Source organism: Cryptomeria japonica, chromosome 3 (genome assembly GCF_030272615.1).
Source record: "Cryptomeria japonica chromosome 3, Sugi_1.0, whole genome shotgun sequence".
Lineage (NCBI taxonomy): Eukaryota > Viridiplantae > Streptophyta > Pinopsida > Cupressales > Cupressaceae > Cryptomeria > Cryptomeria japonica.
The window spans coordinates 465,213,954-465,236,480 of NC_081407.1; the positions used below are offsets into that span (position 1 = coordinate 465,213,954).

Consider the following 22,527-nt stretch of genomic DNA (forward strand, 5'->3'; position numbering starts at 1 on the left):
TGTGTCATAGATTCAAACTTATAGGCATACGGTAGGAAGGAATATGCTTGAAATTGTTGAACAAATCTAGATTTTACACCTTAACATATAGATGTTTAAGATCTAAATTGATTTATTGATTTATTCCTATGGACTGGGGGTTATGTGATTAAGGTACTTTAATCCAATACCCTCCAAGAGAGTCATAAGATGATCTTGATATTCCCTTAGGAGGTATGTAAATGAAATCATAGTTGATGTACTCTTAAGATCCTCTTTAATATCGTAGGAATGAGTTGACACTAGAGGAAGGTCATCTGTAACAATAGTCTATCCATGTCGTTTAACCAATTAATTTGTAAGAGGTTCTTAGCCTTAACAATTATAGACTAGCTCAACTAATACTAAGATTTTGGTTCCCCAATTATACCTAATTAGTAGAAACACTTGGTCCTTATGGGTTTCAAACAACTACTAACCAAGATGAAAAACTAGTGATTGCAAGGGATAAAGGTTAGAGTGGTTCAAACAATGAGGATGGGGAGGAGAATAAGAGAGCAACACAATAGGGAGAGGTAGAGTGTGAAGGATGGGGGAGGAACCGCATTAAGATACTCTCATAAAATATGATTCCCCTTGATAGACTAAGGCTTTCAAATAATGGAATAAGGAGTAGATGAGTGCAAGTGACCTCTCCCAATAGACAAGAGATCCTAATGAGGACATTTACTTTTAGTTATTTGCTTTCTATACTCTTTATTATATGATTTAAAATTTCTTATGATATGTAGCATGTTTATTAAATATTGTTTTTGATGTGGCTCTAACATTGTCATTTCTTGATGCTTTGATAATGTAAGCATTGTCAAGAGTCAAAAAATTCAATAGATGTCACTCTAATGGATATATATGACACCATTAGAGGGGGTTGAGAGGATTTGTTGGTTGTCATGGACTTGGTTCTCGTTGTAGGATGATATATGGGTGTTTCCTCCCACAAACCATGCAAGTCAAAAATTATAGCTCAATAGGACATAATCATTCGTATAGAGGTTCGAAAAAAAAAATTAAAGAGCACAGTGGCTACAAGAGGTATCCCTAGCCATTGTGCACATTCCCAATCACACATTGGGACAACCATTTATTCTTAGGATCATGGATAAAAGGAGATGACACGTATGAGATTAGAGACAACCATGATTAGATGATGATAGAGTAGAAGGAGCCCCTAGTGACTAAGATTTCATTCATGTATTAGGTGTATAAGGACTTTCTTGGTTTTAATTTGATATATATTGTTTAATCATGACTTACCCCTTGGCATAAGGAGATTCTATACTTGACACATGCAAATACTTGTACACTTTTGATTCTTGGTGTCTCCCTTTATTAAGTTTTTATATTTGAACATTAACAATTGTACATATATAAATATCTCTAATTATTATTGACTTATACCTTGTCGTGCCAAACTTAAATTTGTTGCTTTCTTCATATGGATGGTTTAGAGTTTTTTCTTATAGATTATAAATGTACATTTTATTTTAATTTTTATCTTTGTTGGTAAGTTAGATTTACCATTTCAATAATATGTTGATATCACCATGACTTGTTCTATGGATAGCAACAAATGTTACTATTGTTAGAAAAACTATTGTTTTGAATGTATGGTTTTCTTTTACATTTGAGAGAGGAAAATCCCTCATATGATTGAGATTTTTGTGGTTTTTTAATACTTTTAACCCAAAAGTATAGGAAGAATAAAGGAGAAAAAAAGTTGAAAACCATAAATAGGCCTATACAAGATACTATTTAAATTTCTAAGACATGAATAGGAAGGGGCAAGTAGAAAGAAATTGTCAAACAAACAATAGTAAACAAAGACATAAAGGTCTTTGTTATACAACATATTCAATAGTGTAATCTTACGAAATTTATAATAATTAAATCAAGAAGATTAGATAACCCCTAACTTATGAATGGAAGTAATTCTAGCAATTTGTTAAAAATTTATTTCAATAAATGGTAGTTTCTATCCACAATCTACAAAGGAAAATTGAAGAAATATTATAAGTTGAACATGTGAATAGCCCACAATTAAGAAACAATAATATTGACACAAGGTTCAAAAGTATTATTTTATTTCTTCGAATGTTTTTTATTAGGGGAAAAACAGGTTTTGAAGGGACCCGAAACCCTTTACAACCAGAAAAAGATAGGAACTAGAATCCTCAACCAAAAAGTTGTCTGAATAAAAGGAACAGCAAAGCACCAGACAACCATGGGTAAAAAGGACACCCATAACCAAAAACAACAAAGTTGTAGAAAGAACAACCTGCAGTCAACCAAAAACCATCCCCTGCCCAAGAACCATCAAGGTTTACGTTTAAAATTGCTCTTATGGGATCGGAGAGTCATATCAAAAGAAGGCTTAAAGGACTTAGATTTTTTGCCTTTAACAGGAATCCATCCCTCTTCCACTTGTGTTGCCTTAACATGCCAATCCAACGCACCAAAATCCTGAGAGGGAGAGCCAGCAGTCGTTGTCTCAGCCTCACCAGAACCAACGGACAGCAAAGGCAAAACCTTAGCATCACCAGTCCGCTTCAGTCCGACAGACACAGCCTCACCAGAACCAATAGACGACAAAACCCTGGCATCAGCAGGCAAGATAGCAGATTTGGTAAAAACAAGAGTACCAGCCAAATCAATATCACCAGAAGAAGCCTCATGAGTCTCCTTCACACGGGAGACATCATGAGACACATGCACAGTTTCAGCAGCCCCACCAAGAGAGACAACCGGAGGGGATGCCTCAGGATCCTGTGGTTCCAAAGCAACCACCTCAGAAAAACTCCTAGGTTGATCGGGTAACTTCGACACCGTATAATGTTGTATCGATGCGCCTTTCCACCATGTAGCCTTAGTTGTCTTATTCTCAAACTCACAATGCTCAGCAACATGCCCAATTTTAAAACATCTTCTGCAACGAAAGGGAATCCCTTCATAGTCCAAATATTGGACCCAAGAACCCTTTAAAGAATTAAGTAAAATTTCAACAGCCAGCCCATTTGAGATATCCAGGTCAACAAGTAGGCAGGCAAAAGTGGAGTGGAAAATATCAGAGGATTCAGCATCCACCATCAGAAAATTACCAAGGGTGTCTCCCACTTCCTCTGCAAGAGAATCATTCCATAAATGAAGTGGGAGATTAGGAAGCCGAACCCATATCGGAATCTTATTAAACATTTCAGTAGAAGGGTTAAAATCAGAGTGTCAAGGCTTAATCATCAACAAAGACTTATCCTCCCAGATAAAAAAGTGATCACATAAAATTTTGTCTCTATCCTGGACATTATCAAACTTTGCAACGAAAAAACCCTTAGCCATGGGGAAAATATGAACTTTACACATGATAAGAGGCTCCCAATGTTCAGATATCCAAGCATGCAGCTAAGGAAGAGAAGGCCAAAACCCCCTAAAGCAAAAATATGAACTTTACACATGATAAGAGGCTCCCAATGTTCAGATATCCAAGCATGCAGCTAAGGAAGAGAAGGCAAAAACCCCCTAAAGCGAAAATATGAACTTTACACATGATAAGAGGCTCCCAATGTTCAAATATCCAAGCGTGCAGCTAAGGAAGAGAAGGCCAAAACCCCCTAAAGCGACAGATCGCACCATGTAAAGAGAGGATAGAAGCATTATAAACAATTTCCTTTGTCGTATCATCTTTCAAATTGACAGATATGGCCTTAGTAACCAGAACGAACCCACCAAACGGTCTAGGTTGTGGCTTCCGAGTCACACCAAGCCGCACACCAGCAGCACTGGGACGGGAGGACATCGAGGAGGAGCCCATCACACCCAAAACCCCAGCAGGAGCATCCAAGGGCCAAGAGGCATCAGACTCCCCCTGGACATGAGGATCCACACCAGGCGTCGTCTGAGCATCACCTTGCATAGCCAATGCAGCAACAGAGGAGATGCGAGCAGAGGACGAAGAGTTTGAATTTTTTTGGGCGAGAGACATCGCAGACTCAATGATGTGTAAGAACTTATGTTATGTTGCTCCTTATTTCTTCAAATGTTGAAATGCAAAGTATCTTTACAATTCTTGCATTACTATTGTCTATGAGCAAAAAGTCACTTACATTTGAATATCCCTTATATTAATAATTTCCTCTTTTTGGCCGAATGATAAATACTCTAACTAATTCCTCAAATTATATTTTGTAAATTAAGGTTCACTTTTAAGTCATATTAATTTAGTTAATAGTTACAATATTAAACAAATATAATGAATAATTAGAATAAAGTCCAAAGTAAGTTATGAACTTTGTTGAGGAAAAATGTTTTATCTCCATCAGAGATCTAACCACTTCATGTGATCCCTACATGTTATCATTGATTCCATGACAAAGATCAATTTTCCATGGGCAATCAGAGCCATCACCTTATTGGGAGTTGTGTTGGTCGTTTTTCCAAAAGATGCATCTCTTCAAGAAATCGTTACCATTCCAATAAAGGATCTCATGGGAGGCTATTAAGCCATGTCGTGAATCTCGAGGGGCGATGCTAGACACATTCCAACAATCTACCCCTCTACATTAGATGAGGGATTTGAACCTATGACCCCGCTCTAACACCCACTTCTTAGGAGTTGAATTGGTTGCCTGTGCCAAAAGATGCACCTATTCAAGAAAGTGTACCATTCAAATTAAGGATCTCGCAGGAGGTTGTTAAACCATGTCATGAATCACGAGGGGATATGCTAGACATTTTCCAACACACCTTACGATTGAAAACAGTAATGCTTGTCGAACAAAATTTTGAACTATCAATAAATCATTCATTTCTATGTTGTGTTTTAAGAACTTAGGTAGATTCTTAGGACATTTGATGAGTTAAGAAGTGACAGTATTCAACATTTTCATAGCTTCGAGATCAAACACATTTGTATCAAAGAATTATTCTAAGATTATGTTCTAAAATATTTTCTTAACCCCAACTAGATCCAAAATATTAGTTTCATCCTCTATAAAAATTAGAATTAACCAACCAAAAATCAACTCAAATTTTAGAACCCCATTAAAATATATCAAACTTTGGTAATCTTTAAGAGATCCCTTAAGAATCGATAATTTCCACTCAATGCTTTTGAACCAACTCTAAGAGGTTCTATTCTACTTTAGGAAAAAACTTGTTAAGCTATGAGCAAGTTTCCATCTGTGATTTTCATCTCTTGGATATCTCTTATACACTCCACCCTTGATTCTTTTCTTATCAATTTTCTTTGCCAAGTAAATTTTTCTCACCTCTTGAATGAATTTAAGGTCATCCAATACTATTTCTTCTATCCAAGTTTTTGTAGTTTTTCCAAAACTTTGGCACTTGCTAATTTTAGTAATGGTATATTTATTGATGTTACAGCTAGAAGTGACAGTTGTAAAAAAAGTAATGGTAGTTACACTTACAAGTTGTACATCCATGCCCATTATGAATATAATATATATTGTTAATGTTTGGTCTACCTAGCTTGATCACACTTCACCTAGTTGGTGTTGCTCAATTCCACCAACCTCTCCAGGTCTAACTATGCTCCAAGACCTCCAAGTCCTTCTCAATCTCTTCTAGGGCTTGCTCTTTGCCAATCCCAAAGTGTTTGCAACTAGTGTTTGACTAGGAACCCTATCATCACAAAGTGTCTTCAATATGCTCAATTGTGCCAACTTGACAACAACTTGTCAATTTCAACCCCATACTGTTGTGAGTCATTGCAGAGGTGTGGAGGTAGCATTTACCATGGAATGAATTTCATTTGGGTCCATTTGTGGTTTGCATTCACTATCTTTCTTACTGATTTCACCATTTTGCCTAGAAATAGGGCTACAAGGAATGAGCCCCTATTAGGCCTCCAAAATCCGGTTTTCAAGGGTTTTGAGAGAATCGGTCCAAAAGACCCTGCAACATGTTTTGTTTTTCTTCAAACACTCACCCAACCCTAAGAGATTTTGTTGGTTTTGGTCTTCCAACTCGTCATACAATGCCCTAACCCAAAAATGAGGGTTTGCTAGGGTTTCTAGGCCTTTAACCAGTAGTGACTGGTCAAGTTTGAGAATTGGACATCTACATGACTTGTCAAGGTTTCTCCTTGCTACTGCAACTCTGTATAGACCTCATGAATCATCCCAAATGGATTGGCCAAGGTTTGGTAATCACCTCTGCACTATGCACTCAATTTTCACCCTGTCTTCTCTAGCCGGGTTGCTCTTGGACTCGCCTAGAACAAGGTGGTAACCATGTTAATCTCCACTTCTAGAACTCCTCCCTACATATATACATTGTACAATGGGTTGCCTTCCATGTCTCAACAGGCTGTGATGGTAGCAGGGAGGCATTTTATGGGGCAACCATTTTACATGAAATTATTATTTACAAGCCAAAACTGGTTGTTTGGAAACAAAACAATGAAAGTACAAACTCACACTAACTACAAAGCATGGAATGAAACAAATGACACTAAAGCACACCAAAGAACTACAATCCAAAACTGGATCAATGGATTCAATCCATTTGTATTCACATTTTAAGCAAAATAAGCCAAAAACAGTGATAACAGTCCGAAAATGAGTAGTTTCAGATTGTCAATCATACAAAATCACCCTTCCAACCATGGTAACAATGCAAGAGGAAGTTTAAGTAGTCTTCCCCACGTGTGGAGGCATTCTAGGGCATTGTGCTATCCCTAACTCCGCCGCTAAGCTCCTTTAGGACAAAAGTTGTCATGACAACTTTTACAACTTTCCACATTTTGCTTTGCCAACCTAAACAACCTATTACAAGTCATTACACAAGACTTTTTAAGCATTCCTAAGACCATTCTAAAACTCTCTAATGCTCACACCAAGTTATGCCAGTTTTGACCATCAATAAGGCCATTTCAACTACTCAAACTATCACCTACTCACAAAGTGCAAACCTAGGAAGAAAACCAACTCAACTAGGCCTACACTTGACTCAATTCAAACATCACACACACACCTTGGACCCTCCTGGAGTCCTTATTAGGAACCTGACTTGGCTAAGGTCAGTACAAGCCAGAATTGTAGAAGAACTATGAGCCTAAGTCCTAGGTGCTCCTGCACCATTTATCAATATCCCCTTCATACATAGGTTGACCAAGGTCCATCCTAGATAAATTGTAATTGACCATTATCATATCTTCTTCAATTTTATCAGTGGAAAGCCTAACAATCTCAAAATATTGTGTTTGAAGAAGTATTTATCATTAATCTAGAAGTAATCTTGGTCTTTAGGGGAGTTGGAAGCAAATTTATGATATTATTAAAAAAGGTCTAACAACCTTCGGATACCATTTCTCGAACCCAAGGTAGCGGTAAGTTAGAAACAACCATTTGTGAATTGGGGACAATAGTGTTACATGTAGGGTTGATAATTGTTAATTAACCATTGTATGATGTCTAATAGGATTCGTTTGGTTCGAAGTTAGAATAGGAACTTATGGGGGAGGAGCATATGAAGATGGGATGAGAGAAGGAATACAAGAGGAAGTTAATGGCTGCTACTTTGGAACTAATGAAGATGGAAGGGAACTTCAATCAAGTGTGACAAGCTATTGGGTGGTATCAACTTGGAATAAATAGTTAATGGTTGGAAGAGAAGAGGACATATTTGCTTGAGATGTTAGGCTTTGAGGCTTTCTTATTTCCAACTTTCTAGAAGCACTATCAACACCATAAGAATCCTTAAGACCTTTAAGACCTTATCTCTTAGTAGGATCATCAACACATCCACCACTTGCTAAACTACTCCTTACATGAGTTGTATAACAAGAAAATTATGAGACTAGATGAACCTTTGTTTGCTTTGAGTCTTTGACTACCCTCCTTTTTTAGATTCATTGCTAGTTGTATATTCAATAGTTCTTTTACTAAACCAAGCTCTAGATCTCTTAAACACGTATATAGTGCTTTCTTTAATAGTTGTCATTTGTTTATTAACCCAATTAATAGTTTGTAATGGTAGCATTTGAATTGATTTTTCATACACAAGGTCAATTAGATCACTGTCGTCATCCATAATGCTTCGGGTTACCCAATCTAGATTATAATTCCTCAGTTGATCCACAAAAAAATATTATGGTCTAAATTTTATATTGTTCTTGACATAATATTTGATATCAAATGGAATCCTCTTATCATATAAATGTATTTATAGTTTATTAAGAGTCTTTTCAATATCTTACACATTAGAAGAAGACTTACATAAATAGTAGCTTAGGTCAATTGGGTATGAGATCCCAACTATTATATTGGTTTTTCACTTATTAATCTCGCCTATTTGCCTATATACTTCTATTAAAACTATTTTATCATTAGCAGATCAAAGGAGTTTGGAGGGAGTATCTTCAAAACTGAAAAATTCAAATATGTAAACATGGAGAATTGAATAAAGAACTACCATCCATTGTCATTAAAGTATATTCTTCCACAAATATTCTAACAACAATGTCTCCATTAAACACTCATAGTTAACATCGTAACTAGTAAAAATTTGTTGCTTTTCTCTAACACTAATTAAGGGTAATAATCATATATATGAGTAGTATCGTCAAATCATCCTCTTGTTCTAATACCATGTCATATCTTAACGATTCTTATAGAATAAATATGTATGATGTTAGATAGAAGTGTAAGGTTTTCTCAAGATTGACCGATTGGTCATGAATATTATGCCTTTAGTTTATCTCCAATCAATTAACTAATCTCCTTCATACATGAAGTTGACTAATAGATAAATCTGGCAGCAAAAAGTTAGGAAAAAAACAATAAAAAAATCTCATCATGGCACAAACCTTATTTAGCAGTGCAATCGTGTTATCATGTCATTTTTGTTGTGACCAATCTTGCAATATTTACAGAGCCATTCCTAGTTATGATGATATATATGAAATTGCCTCCACCAAGAACCAATGTGCTTCAAAACACTTGCTTCAATATTCAAAGGGTTCTTGAGAATGCTTTGGATGCTGAAACAATTTCAAGAACTCTTTATTTTCCAGAGAGAAGGCTCCAAAGTCATTGAAGAGAACTTAGCATATTTCTTGGTTCAAAAATCAACTAATTGGCTAAAATGGGGTAGATAGGGACACCTCCCAAAACTTTATTTTTTTTACTAAGCATTAAAATACAAATTTGGTGTCTTGACTTAACTCATCAAGGGAAGGGAAAGTCAATTTGAATTCATAGGGTAGGAAGATTTCACTTCACGAAAGGTAACTAAGAGGAGGATAACATAACCAATGGGGAAGGACGATGATATAACTATATCGAAATGATCAAATATTTGTGTTTAAAGCAAGGGTAACAATTTTTCAATTCTATGATGTTTGTATGGAGGATATTAATGATGGACTCGCATATTTATAATCTTTACAAATGTATGGGTTCACTTTTCTAGGCTTTATTTGATAATAATATAGATATACTTTGGACACTACGATTGCTCTTCGTAAGATTTTTAACTAAGTGGTTTACAGGTTGAGTAGCATATAGCTTTCTCACTAGACTTCTAATATGTGAGATTGTAAGGGAATCAAGGGGGGAACAGGGAAAATGAAAGGGATGATCTAAGATAAATTTAAAAAGGAAAAATAATTACTCCAAATCTAACTAGCCATTAGACTAACACTAGGCATCATCCAGTAATTACCTTTGTAAATGCTTCCCAAAATTCGAGGAGTGAGAGATAATAGGTCATTGTGGTTAAGGAGAGCGTCCTCAAATAGGGTAGCCTTTTGAAAGTGAATATGATTCTTGGTTGATTCACATAGTTTGTGTATGTATGTGATTCTTATATATTATTTTTCTCTTTAAAACTCACCCATATGATTACAAACAGTATGCAATGATTTTCCTTTCTTTTCTCTTCATATTTGTTTCTTCCTCTTTAATTTTTACTATTGACTTGGGAGTATTGGCACCCCCTAACTGAACCACACACTACCAGGAAAAAATGAGTTTTGGTATAACCAAATAGGTATCTACTAGCTTTTAAACATTCGTCATTTCTAGTGAGGGCTAGTGAGACTATATATTTAGCTTCTAGCAAGTACTATAGGCTGGACTACCTAATGTGAATAAAAGTAGGAAACCATAATAATTGAGATGAAGGATCAATTTAAAACTTAAATTTTATTCGTTCAAATAGATATAAATGTAATGGAAAATCGATTTTGCACAAAATAGTGCTAAATTAACACACTGCATAAACATAGGAAAGAAAGTGATGCAAGTCATCTCACTCTCAAAAATCCTCAAAGTAGTTAGCATTCTACCCCAGAAAGCATTCATCCCTAGTATAGAATTGTTGACCTCTAGTAGATCAATTTTAAGGAATAACACTTGTTTATAGCCCTATATTTATACCTCATTTTTTCTAGTTTTATAATTAAGGTTGTTTGTACAAGGAAAATGAATTGGTTTTTGAAAGATTGCATCAAGAGAAAGCTCAGCCCTAAATAATTAGGAATTGTTTTCTAAATATTTTATCAACCGAATGAGGCTTATGCTCCACAAAAATGGCATAAGAAAATAAATTTGAAGTGAGACTCATGCCCTATGACTATCTAAAGATGACAAAGTTAGTCAATTAACAAAAGCATGATGATAAAATTGATGAATTGGAATGAAGATATTAGTCAACATGGGATTACAACAAAGTTAAGGTGGCAAAATCTAGGAGTCTTCAATGTGGATCCATGATAAATGATGTATCAATGAAGATCAATCCAAGAGTGGATTAAGAAGTATCTAAAATACCATGCAATAAAGGCTCAAATCCTAATATAGAAAAATCAATGATATATCAAACCTAATCAAATTGAGATTAAGCAATTTAAAATATAGATAAAACACCAATCGATCAGACAAAGCCCTAAGGGGTAAAGATCAAATGGAAGCCTAGAAGTAGAGCAATAAATGATCAATATAGTTTGAAAGATAAGTAATATGAAAAATTAACTATGAACCACCAATGAAGGAGAATAAACCCAAAGGGGAAACACTAGATCATGTATGAAAATGTCTAGTTCACCATAAATCCATTGGATTTGATCACACATGCATAAATATATAGGCTAGCTAAATGCATGCAATCACTTAAGCACAAAAAAAAAAGTAAATAAGACAATAGAGAAGCTTACCTTCTCTAGGATCAATGGTGGAAGAATAAGGTCAATGTTGTTCTAACTCAATTCACCGCCATCATGAAATTATTTGCCTTGGTTTGGTGACTCTCAAAAGTCAAAATTGTCAAAAAAAATGGTATATATTAATCTTGCAACTCCCAAGTTCAATTTCAAGAGTCGTGAATCTAATTTGAAATTTGTAATTGATGTGTCACATGGGAATGAGCTGACAAAAAGTGCATTGAAAAGAATACTTCGCTTCACCTTTTAAATTTCTTAATTTGTCAAGGTGATGTCCAAAGACATTGTTGGTGATGAGAAAGATCGAAGACAACGTTTTCAAAACATGTAGGCAACCTATATAACAATTAAAATTTGATTTGTTTTGTACTTTTGAGGAATTGATGTGCTCTAATCGTTTTCTTTTTCATTGCATTTCTGTTGCATTTCACTTCTTAAAATTAAGTGCACTTTGAATTTCTTTAAATACCATGGCATAGTAACATGTTGCTTGAAAAATGTGTTAGCTCAGCTCATAATGGCTAAATAGAAGGGGTATGAGATTTCAAATTCAAAAACTGAAGCTTTGGAGTTTGGAGATCAATTCTATACTCCTCAAGATCAACTTGATCAATCCCTCACTATTAGGAAATGATCTATAATGATAAGATGGTGACCTTATTTCAAGAAATGAATGCATGGAATAAGAGCTAATGGGGATGAAATAATGATGATATGACATCAATTGGAGATAGATAGGGATCGAACCATAAATCATAACTAGCACAAGAGTAAGAAAATTGTTGATATGTTGCTACATTAAGATGATAACATCAAAAGGTGCACAAAACTAAATGGCACATGGCATGTGTATCCTAATTTCACTATTACATATATTAAACCAAGTTCAAGGTGGTAAGAAAATTGTTGATATGTTGCTACATTAAGATGATAACATCAAGAGGTGCACAAAACTAAATGGCACATGGCATGTGTATCCTAATTTCACTATTACATATATTAAACCAAGTTCAAGGTGTTTTGTGCAATTTGTTATTACCACCAAATATGGTACATTCTAAAGATAAATATTAAAATAGGATTTTATTAAAAAATTAATAGTCTCAATAAGACATGTCAAGGAAAACATCGTGTCCAATATCCCCAAAACTTAAATGTTTCACTATCAGTATACCTACTACTATTATTTCTCTGTAAATAATCATTCTAATGTGTAGGAAGAATGATTTCTAGCGATAAGATGATTAATGCCTTCACTCTATTGTTGAACTTAGTGACGATTTAGGCAAGCTATTTTATAATTAATTGATCGATATCTAGTAAGCTCCTTTACAAAGACAACTAGCAAAGCATTAAACTATTTCAACCAACTAAGCCTCCTCCATCCTCCAATAATTTTGCTGAAACAAAATAGGACAAATGTCACTTCTTAATCTATTATCTATCATTTCAAGGGCATAGAAAGGGTGACACTTCTCATACCATTGGCTATTCTAATGGAATATCTCTCTTGCTTAAATTGGACGACAAATTTGTGTTTGTCAACTGATTAAAATTTGGAAAGTCCACATTTCCTCTAAGAATTATTTCCTAAATATTGAGTTACTATTATTACTGTCAGCTTTAAACAATCATAAAAGGTCAAAGCTTCTGCATGGTGCTGCACAATGCATTCTATTAGAATAAAAAAGCTATCTTTGACAATCAAAACATACTTAGAGGCTTGCTTACCTAGATATTTGAGGAGAAAAAAGAATTTGGTTACCCTCCCTAATCAAAGCATACTTACAGAATTGCTTACCTAGATCTTTGAGGAGAAAAATGAATTTGGTTACCCTCCCTAATGATCATCCTGGGTTCAAATATGCTTCGAATACAGCAACATGCAATCTACAAGTTCATACTAACTTGAGTACTTAAGAGTTCGCTCCTGCTATTACTTTCCTAACAAGAAGCCAGTTATAATTAAAGGCCAGTAAAAATACATATTCCTAGCTTATGCCATGCTAATGAGCATGAATCATCTCCTCCTCAAGAAGTGTGCATCTGGTCGGTGATATGATTGAAAATAGATACACAAAAGCTTGAAAAACATCAATGGTAGTCCTAAAGGGCTCAAATTCACCCCTACAAGTTGAAAAGTGCATCTAGGAAACATCCAAACAAAATGTGGGATTAAAATATTAAAGGAATGTGCATGAAATGCCTGTACAAAGAAAGGGGTTAAAATATTAATAAGAGAAGGTTAGGCCCTCCAAAAATCATACAGTTAGGATAAGCCATCGTGCGATAGCATTCAATTTTACATTAATGCCATCCCATTCAACATAAAAATAATAACATCCATCCTCAACTGAGTATAATAAAAAAATAAGAAAAAGAAAAGAAAAGAAAAAATCCCTCTCCATGTGACTAAAAATCATTAAAAAGAGGCTTCTAAAATCATAATAGTAGCGCATCATTGCAAACGTGTCTCATCACACCGTTGCCCCTTTGCCACCATTAACAATCAGAGATTGTTTTACCAAATGAGTCATCAAAATAATTTTAGTCCGTTCATAGATTCCATGATCTCAATATAAGCCAATCTTGCTGCCCATACTCAACAGAAAAGCATTTCTGAAAATGGAGAGAAAAAGTTAAAATAGAAAGAATATATTAAGGCACTTTAACAATCAAATATCATCCAGATTGTATGAGAAATTATCCAGGTAACATATTATGATGATCCAAATTTAATTCAGTTAAGCAAAAGATTCAAATATAGTGCGCCCATGCATGCATGGGCTTTTATGTTTCTCAATGATTTTGACAGAGCATCTTGCATCATGGTTCACTCAAAACACTAGAACAAGCCCTATTAAGTATTTTACTTGCATTGAACAACTAAAAGGTACAGAGTTTGGTTTATATCTGATAGAAATAGCATAGAAACTCAAAATCATGGTCTAATAATATTATCAAACAAATTAAATTAAAAGCTTACATTACTATTAAGAGGAAAACAAAAAGATTATGATGATAAATTATTCCTCTGAAGGTGGATGGGCACATGGTGTGATGGTATGTCTATTGCCTGTTTGGAGATAGGTTCCAGATTTCAGTCCCATGGTGGACATTGTTGAGTTGGTTGAGTTGGTGCTTGGTGTTTCTATGTAGAGGGCTAATGCCCCTTGTTTGTGGCCTGGGGCCAGTTAATCTCCAGACTTTGGAATCGAAAAATAAAATAAAAAATTGTTCCTTTAGAAAACAAACAGAATAAAATCAATGACATCATCCTTACAACGTGAATGGGCAAGCCAATTTTGCTGCCCATAGTCAACAGAAACATTTCTGAAAATGGAGAGAAAACATTAAAAATAGAAAGAACATATCAATGCACTTTTAACAATCAGAGATTGTCCGGGTTACATGAGAAATTGTCCACATCGCATATATGATCCGAATTCAACTCCATTTATGAGAACATTTCAAACTAACTCAGCAAACATAGTGTATCCATGCATGCACAGGATTTTATGTTTGTCCGTGTATTTTTGACAGCATCTTGCATCAGGGTTCACTCAAAAAACTAGAACAGAGCCTATTAAACATTTTACTAGCATTGAATAATGAACAGATACAAAGTTTGGTTTCTATCTGATCAAAATAACATAGAAACCCAAAAGTCAAAAGCATGGTCTAATAATACCACAGAACGGATTAAATTACAAGCTTACATCACCATTCAAAAAAAAATGAAAAAGTCAACCTTTATGATGATAAATTATCCCTTCAATAAATAAATAGAGCAAACCAATGCCAACCTCCTTACAATGTCAAAATAATGTTTTAAAGTGGGGGAAATTCTTATTATAATTTAGAGTAATGGTACCCAAAACAAAATGACAAAGACGAACAAGAAGAAAATTTTGAGATTATAATAAACCTCCTTACAATGTAAATGGGCAATGATCTGAACTAGAAAATATTTTAAAGTGGGGGAAATTCTTGTTATAATTTAGAGTATTGACACCCAAAACAAAATAGCATAGGCAAACAACAAGAATTTTGAGAGTAATCATAAGACTACCTGAGTCTATAGAGTCATCTATGAATTGCCTCAATAAGATCAAGAAATAAAGGGGTTTGTTGAAATAATTTGAAAGTATCATTTGATCACCTGGAAGGTGGCTATATAATGAATGACGGTCTTGGTCTTAGTCTGCTTTCGTATGATTTCAGTCTTCCATTTTAGTACAGTGAATAAGATATTTCAGGTGTGATTTGTTGTGGGAGCTTGTATCGAAAGAGGCTTTAACATCTTTGAGATCTGTGATTGTATGTGGCAACTTAGGATATTAAGCTCATAGTTAAAATAAAATCATTGCTTATCAAATATAAAATGCACCTAGATACTATGGAAAGAAATGATCGTGTCAATATACTTCCTTACACATAAACTTTGTACCTTTTTAGTTAAGTATAGTACAAGCATATCATGAAAATAAGAAAGTGGCTAAATAAAAGTTTGAAAGAAAAGAAACATTTATAAGATAAATGAAACCAATATACCAAAAATTCGAACCTTATATCTTCTGTCTATTGAATTAGTAATGAAACAAAAATTGGTATTTAACCTTTCAGTATTTGAACTCATTCAACCTAGATTTCCCATTCCAGTGAGACAAAGAGTCATAGTTTGTTCAATTTGGTGAGCTTTTCCAAAATAAGAAACTCAAGGCCAAACAATTTAACATACCAACCTTAGACTACTATCTAAATTTAGTGGAAAGATTTCATTTATAGCTCATTATCTCCATCGCTTTTACCAGGTTTCCCATTAACAGCAACAAGCTCTGTATCGAATACAAGAGTCGCTCCACCTATATTTTGATACCACAAAAATTAAAGAGTCTTCTAAAACACTTTAGAGGCATTCCACATACATTCTGACAACATATAAATTACTGTGGCAGAGAAACTAAAAATAAACTTGTTCCTAATAACAAGTTTAGAAACTTCAACAAAATATAGATTCAATACAAGAACATAACAAGATAAGAAACTTACAACAGAAAATAGAAGAAAAACAAGAACAAAACTTTGACATGGTAGGAAATCCACGTTCATACAAGTATTTTATTCAGTGCACCAACACATTAGACTAACTGCCAGAGTGTAAACATGATAATTGTACTCTTTACAAATCACTGACCCCTTTTGTTGCAAAATATATAACACAATGATATTCTATTAGTTATTGGAGTGACGATTACAATGAGGTCCATCTTTTATAAGAGTTTGGGAGATGCAACCAAAAAACATTAATGTGACATTTGTCCTACTAGATTCTAATTGATGAAAATAGCAATACTAACAAACCATGTAAGTGACTAAGATGAGTTTACTACAAAGGTAATCCTTATGTTCTTAACACCTCTGTGAACCATGACCCTTGAGCTCTCTTTTGTGCCTCTTCAAAAAGATCAATAGTTGCTTGGGAGGGCATTTCCCTGTACTTTCTAATGTAGGCCTTATGGAATCGTTGCTCTATGGCTTTCTCAGTATGATACTTTTCTGTTATCTTGTCTTGGCAGGCTTTGCTGCTACATTCTTGTTTCGTGCATACCCTAGCAAGATGACCACTGCTCATGATATATTCTACATCTGAAAAGGATGCTTTCACAATCAATACGGCGTTCTTACTCTATTCAGTATTCCCCATACCTTTGGTATGATTGCATCAATAAGAGGTTTCTCAAGATCTATATTTACTAAGTGACACAAATCCAGGAATAATTAACACCCAGGGTTCATGGTGACCTTTGAAATTATGTATTCATAATGTGTCGGTCTATTCTTTTGGAGTGCTCATTCTTGCCAATATTTAGGAAGAGAGGAAGTCTAACCCATACAAACATTATATTTGAGAGATCATATGTTGGATTGAACATTGAGGATCAATGTTTCATAGAGAGGCCAGAAATCTTCATAAACAAAGGATTCCTTTGGAAGATTGTGCTCCTTTCCTCTTTAGTTTAGACGAGAACACTGCCATGAAAACTCCTTTTTGCATCAGGAACAGTTCTACTGATCCTGTGACTTTCTAGTTTTCTTGAACCTAAACCTTCAAGGTTTTTAGTGCAGGAAAAGGTCTCATAAAGTGACAGATGGGGGCTACTGTGGGGCGTGGTCATTGGTCTAGGGTTTGCAACATGGAAAGCTGTTTTCTTAGTTGACACACAACTTTTATCATTTTGGCCTTCAATAAGCTAGTATACAAATTAAAATTCTTAATTTATATGCAGTTACTATCAACGTATCACAGTCAAGATTAGTTTCCTTTTATTTTGTCATTGTGTACAGGTATCTTGGTGGGATGGTCCATAGGTTGTGATTGTAAATATTTTTGGAGGGGTACGGAGTTTCCAGAGATGAATTATTTGTCAATTCTCTCTCTTTTCAGTTAGTTACATATTTGGGCAGCTGTTTCTTTCATTTCTTGTCATAATATTAACAGAAATTCTCTCAAATATATTTCAAAAAATTAATTTAAGGCCATATTTTAGGGGATGGCAGAGGACATTCAAAACCACACGTACCTTTCATGCTGCACTCCATTGTCATATTTTTTTGTAAATCTTAAATGGGCATGTCATAAACCAAACAGGCATCAAAAGGTTCTAACTTGTAAGTTTTTTTTGTAACTAGAATGTACCTAGGTATGTTAGGGGGCGGCTAGTGCCCAAAAATATTTGTGCATACTGAGAATGTTTCCAATTTTTTTGTAAAATAGGGGGCAGGGTGGGGGACATTTCCGACCCATCCTCACATCCCCAAACAAAACACCCCCTATGGAGGATGGGATCATATTCGACAGGGGATGTGTCCCTGGGAGCATAGTTATCAACAATATTTTGCTATAACTGTTAATGGAAAATTTTAATGACATGTATCCTTCTATTATATCATTTGACACATAATGAGTATCAATACCCTTGTTCAACTTATATATATGTGGGCCATGCCAACTTGCTCGCTAAGACCCCTCTTGTGTACAAAAGATATATATATATATATATTAAGACACGGGGTTCACCGAATTTCACCCATGAAATTTGAAATTCGGCGAACTTCAAATAATTGCTGAAAAATCGTTGAAATTCGCTACAAAATTCGTACAGATTATATGGCCTGGCATTTTTAATAAAATATATTTGAGTAAAACGTTTTCTGTACATGTTTTCCCCGCTTTTCAAGGTTCCAGAGGATTTTTTTCGCCTCTAGGGTTCCAAATTTATCGAGGGTTTCAATAGTCTTTCTTGAAGATGGACATTCTGAAGCATTTGTATATGGCAGCAGACCAACAATCTGAACCATTCAAAATATTTCGGCAGGCTTTTCTAAGGACTCCGCAACAATTCGCGTGGACAGATCAATTCGAAATATTTAGTCAACATATCTTGAAACTATACACTACGCAATAGCTTTTTAATTATTAATTTATGAATTTATTAGACTTAGATTGTTTCCAAATATTTACTCAACATAACTTTGAAACAATACATTAAGTGATACTTTTATTAATATTAATTTATGAATTTATTAGAATTAAATTTTCTTATTTTAATATTTAATACAATTATATTTAAAGTTAAATATTTTTAATTTATTAGTATTATATTTAATGATAAAAATATTAATCATATATATTTAAAATTTAATATAATTTAATTTATAAATGATGTATTTAATTTTATTAAATATGGTATATTTTATATATGTGGTATTAAAGTAATATTTTAATTTTATACTAATTTCTATGTTTTTGTGTGAACAAATATATATATATATATATATATATATATATATTAATTTTAAACTATTTTGATCATTTTGTGAATATAATATTTATATTTAAAAAATTAAATTTATAAAATTTAATAAGGCAAATTTTATGCCGATTTTTTTTTCGAATTTTTTACCCTTGCCGAAGTTCATCCGAATTTTATTGTTGCCAAACTCGAGCTCGAATTCAAACCTTGTGACTTAGTATATATATACTGTAGGCTCGGTACTCATGCATGGTATTGGCAGTAAGCCAGCCCTTGCCAATCATCTATACCAAGAGGTTGATATAATATGAAATATGACATTTCATATTAAGCATGCAATTTGGATTGCCATTCTTGTGCACAGAGATACATGTTACATGTTTGATCAGGAAAATGTTTTTTATGATGATGATGCATTTGTTCAAGTTGATCCAATCAGAAATTTGGCGAGTTTACTTTACAATGACCTGTAGGCTTGTAGCCTTCAAGCACTGTTATAACAGTAGATAACATGTTAAAACTTCAGATCAGAATAACTTTTTGGCTGAAGAGCAATTGTGTGGTGCAAGTGCAGACAACTTTGCTTGCATATTCATAAGGAAAATGCTCAAGTTGTTTGTGATACTGCTTCAACTGCCAAAGCCAGAACACAATCAGTAAATTGAGAAGAAAATCTTGCTGTCTATGATGATGTTATTACCAGTCCTGAAGCCAGATATAAAGAATATGATACTCATATATCTGTGAGGAAATAGATGTTGTGAACTCCAAATATCTCACCGAAACTTTCTAGATGTTTTCCTTTTGTACCTAGTTCTGATAATTACCAAAAAAAGATATGCAAAAAGCTATTGCCCATACTGACCACTGCATCCAAGATTCATCACAGGAGTGAGGGAAAAATCTAATCTGTCAAAACGACTCAACATTTCTCTGCTACATTAAGTTATCGGAACTAGGTACAAAAGGAAAACATCTAGAAAGTTTAGGCAGTGAGATATTTGGAGTTCACAACATTCAATACCTTAGAAACAGATATATGAGCATTCATATTCTTCATACCTGGTAATAACATCATCATAGACAGCAAGATTTTCTTCTTGATAAGTTTTTTTATCTCACAAAATATATATATTAAAAACACTATGAATATTTGTACATAAAATTCAACGGCAATAGGAATTGTAAATCTGACAAAACAACACAGTTATTCCTGCATCTTGATAAGTTTTTGCATCTCACAATTCATGTGTGTGTGAGTGTATTAAAAATGCTATTTATATATGTGCATAAAATTCAACGGCAATAGGAATTGCAAAACCAACAAAACAAAACAGTTATTCTTTCATCTTGACAAGTTTTTGCATCTCACAATTTACATATGTATATTAAAAACATTATTAATATTTGTTCAAATCTTGTTTCTGAATTCAATGAAAAAAGCACCAACACAATCGATTCCAGAAACAAGATTTGAACAGCTTTAATGGATTGTGGAAACTTGATATCATTAACTATTGATATTTGTGCATAAAATTCAAAAGCAATAGGAATTGCAAACCCAACAAAACAAAACAGTTATTCTTGCTTATTGATAAATTGGAAGTACAATGATCTACTATTTGGAAAAATTATGGGAAGCTTCTATTCTATATCAAGATTATTTAAAATTGTTGCCATCAAATAGTAACCAAGCATGTGACTAACTTCACACCTGGGATCTTGGGAGGGGATCCGTGATCTCCATAACCCAATTTGGAAGGTATCTTCAGTTTGCGTTTCTCTCCAACACACATTCCCAAAAGGCCTTGGTCCCAACCTGTGCCACAAACAATATTTGATTGACGTAAACCATCAGATTCCATTTATCCCTTCTTTATCCACAAAAGTCATAAACGATAACAAATTAATATATTTCATAAATGATAAATTAAAGTATCAAAAAGCTGATTTTCCTTTCCAGATGTGCCTCATGAATAAAACTTCATTATCTACGCACTAGCCTAGACATACACAGCTTAAAGATTTATGACCATTATTGAAAATCCTTGCAATAGGAAATGTGAACTTCATGAATAGTCATTAGCAGGAATATTCATAAATTGTGCAGAAATCCAGGACATAAATCAGTTGTCATAAGAAATGCACAATGCATAGGCTAAACATAAAAACCCTAGACATACACAGCTTAAAGATTTGTGACCATTATTGAAAATCCTTGCAATAGGAAATGTGAACATCATGAATAATCATTAGCAGGAATATTCATAAATTGAGAAGAAATCCAGGACATAAATCAGTTGTCATGGGAAATGCACAATGCGTAGGCTAAACATAAAAAACCACTCAACTATAACCAAGGATCCATTATCAGAAAGGCATTTTTCCAAATAGCCTATCGTAAAATCACTACACTTTGAGGGATCGTACATTTGATGATAGAATGGCTTAAGTTACATTATCTGAACATTAAAATCTTATCATAATAGTTTAAACTTTAAATCACTATCCCAGTCCAATGAAACAATCATGTAGCCCTGATTTGAAAAAAAATACTCCAAAAATTAGCAACGTAAAGCTAAGTTGCTGGTTTGGTTTTCGGTACAGGTTCAAGTAAGGTAGTTTGCCACTTTTTTACCCAGTTTCAGTACGGCTTGAGTATGGCAATACAAGAGGTATAAAAGATTAAAAAGTAGCCATAATTTGCACAGAATATACAAATTAACTGCAAAACACAACTGATAATTGATAATTTAATGACAAATGTTAAATGATAACTCAAAACAAACTATACTTGTAGCATATTTTCAAAATATAGCAATAGCCAGTGGTCAAACTACATCAACATAGTGCAACTGCACATGGAAACTCAACATAAATCATTCTATTGCTCTGCATCAAAAGCATCATAGGGTTGTCTTCTTTTGTGTCTTATGTTGTTAGGGAAGTTGCTTTAGAGGGTTAGGAAATTTATTTACCTTCTAATTATTAAATTATTTTTAGGCTGTGGAGCCCCGATCTTACCTAGGTACATTCACCTTTTCAAGGGACAAGTGATCTTACCCACATGTGCCCTGGATTAGTCTCAAATGAGCTCAAACTGCCAGAATCCTAGCAAACTCCTAATGATCCTCCTCCAAGCCCCCCGGCAGCCACTCAAGAGGTTCTTTCCATCTGAACACTTCCACCTGGCCCAAGTCCTGGATAGTTTTAAAGTCCTCAACCCTATTCCAACCAACTTCAAGAAGTTGTTGCATAGGGACTGCAAGTACAGATACATTGAAATGCTAATCAAGTCACTAACTTCGATTAACTCTTCTAAAACTATCTACTTGACCACATTTGCATTTTCGAACTTTGGGAATTTTCCTTTTGATGCTTTGCATTTCATCCTCATGTTAAGGGATTCTCCTTGTGTTGTCCCTATCGTCCCTGTTACAAATCCGAAAAAGCCCCTGCTTAATTAACTTAACACAACTTTTTAGGATATTCTAGATC

At 34.2% G+C, this 22,527-nt stretch overlaps 1 protein-coding gene across 1 annotated transcript in view; it reads right to left on the bottom strand.

Annotated features, from left to right (window-relative positions):
- Positions 1-15,763: 15,763 nt before the first annotated feature.
- LOC131078409 (peptidyl-prolyl cis-trans isomerase FKBP15-1) overlaps positions 15,764-22,527 on the bottom strand; it is a 65,475-nt gene continuing 58,711 nt past the window's right edge. Inside the window, exons 5-6 of the mRNA XM_058016098.2 lie at positions 20,744-20,848; positions 15,764-16,077 (exon numbers count right to left, since the gene is read on the bottom strand). Coding sequence (XP_057872081.1) covers positions 15,995-16,077; positions 20,744-20,848 — 188 coding nt within the window. The 3' untranslated portion in view covers positions 15,764-15,994. The remainder of the gene's footprint in view (positions 16,078-20,743; positions 20,849-22,527) is intronic.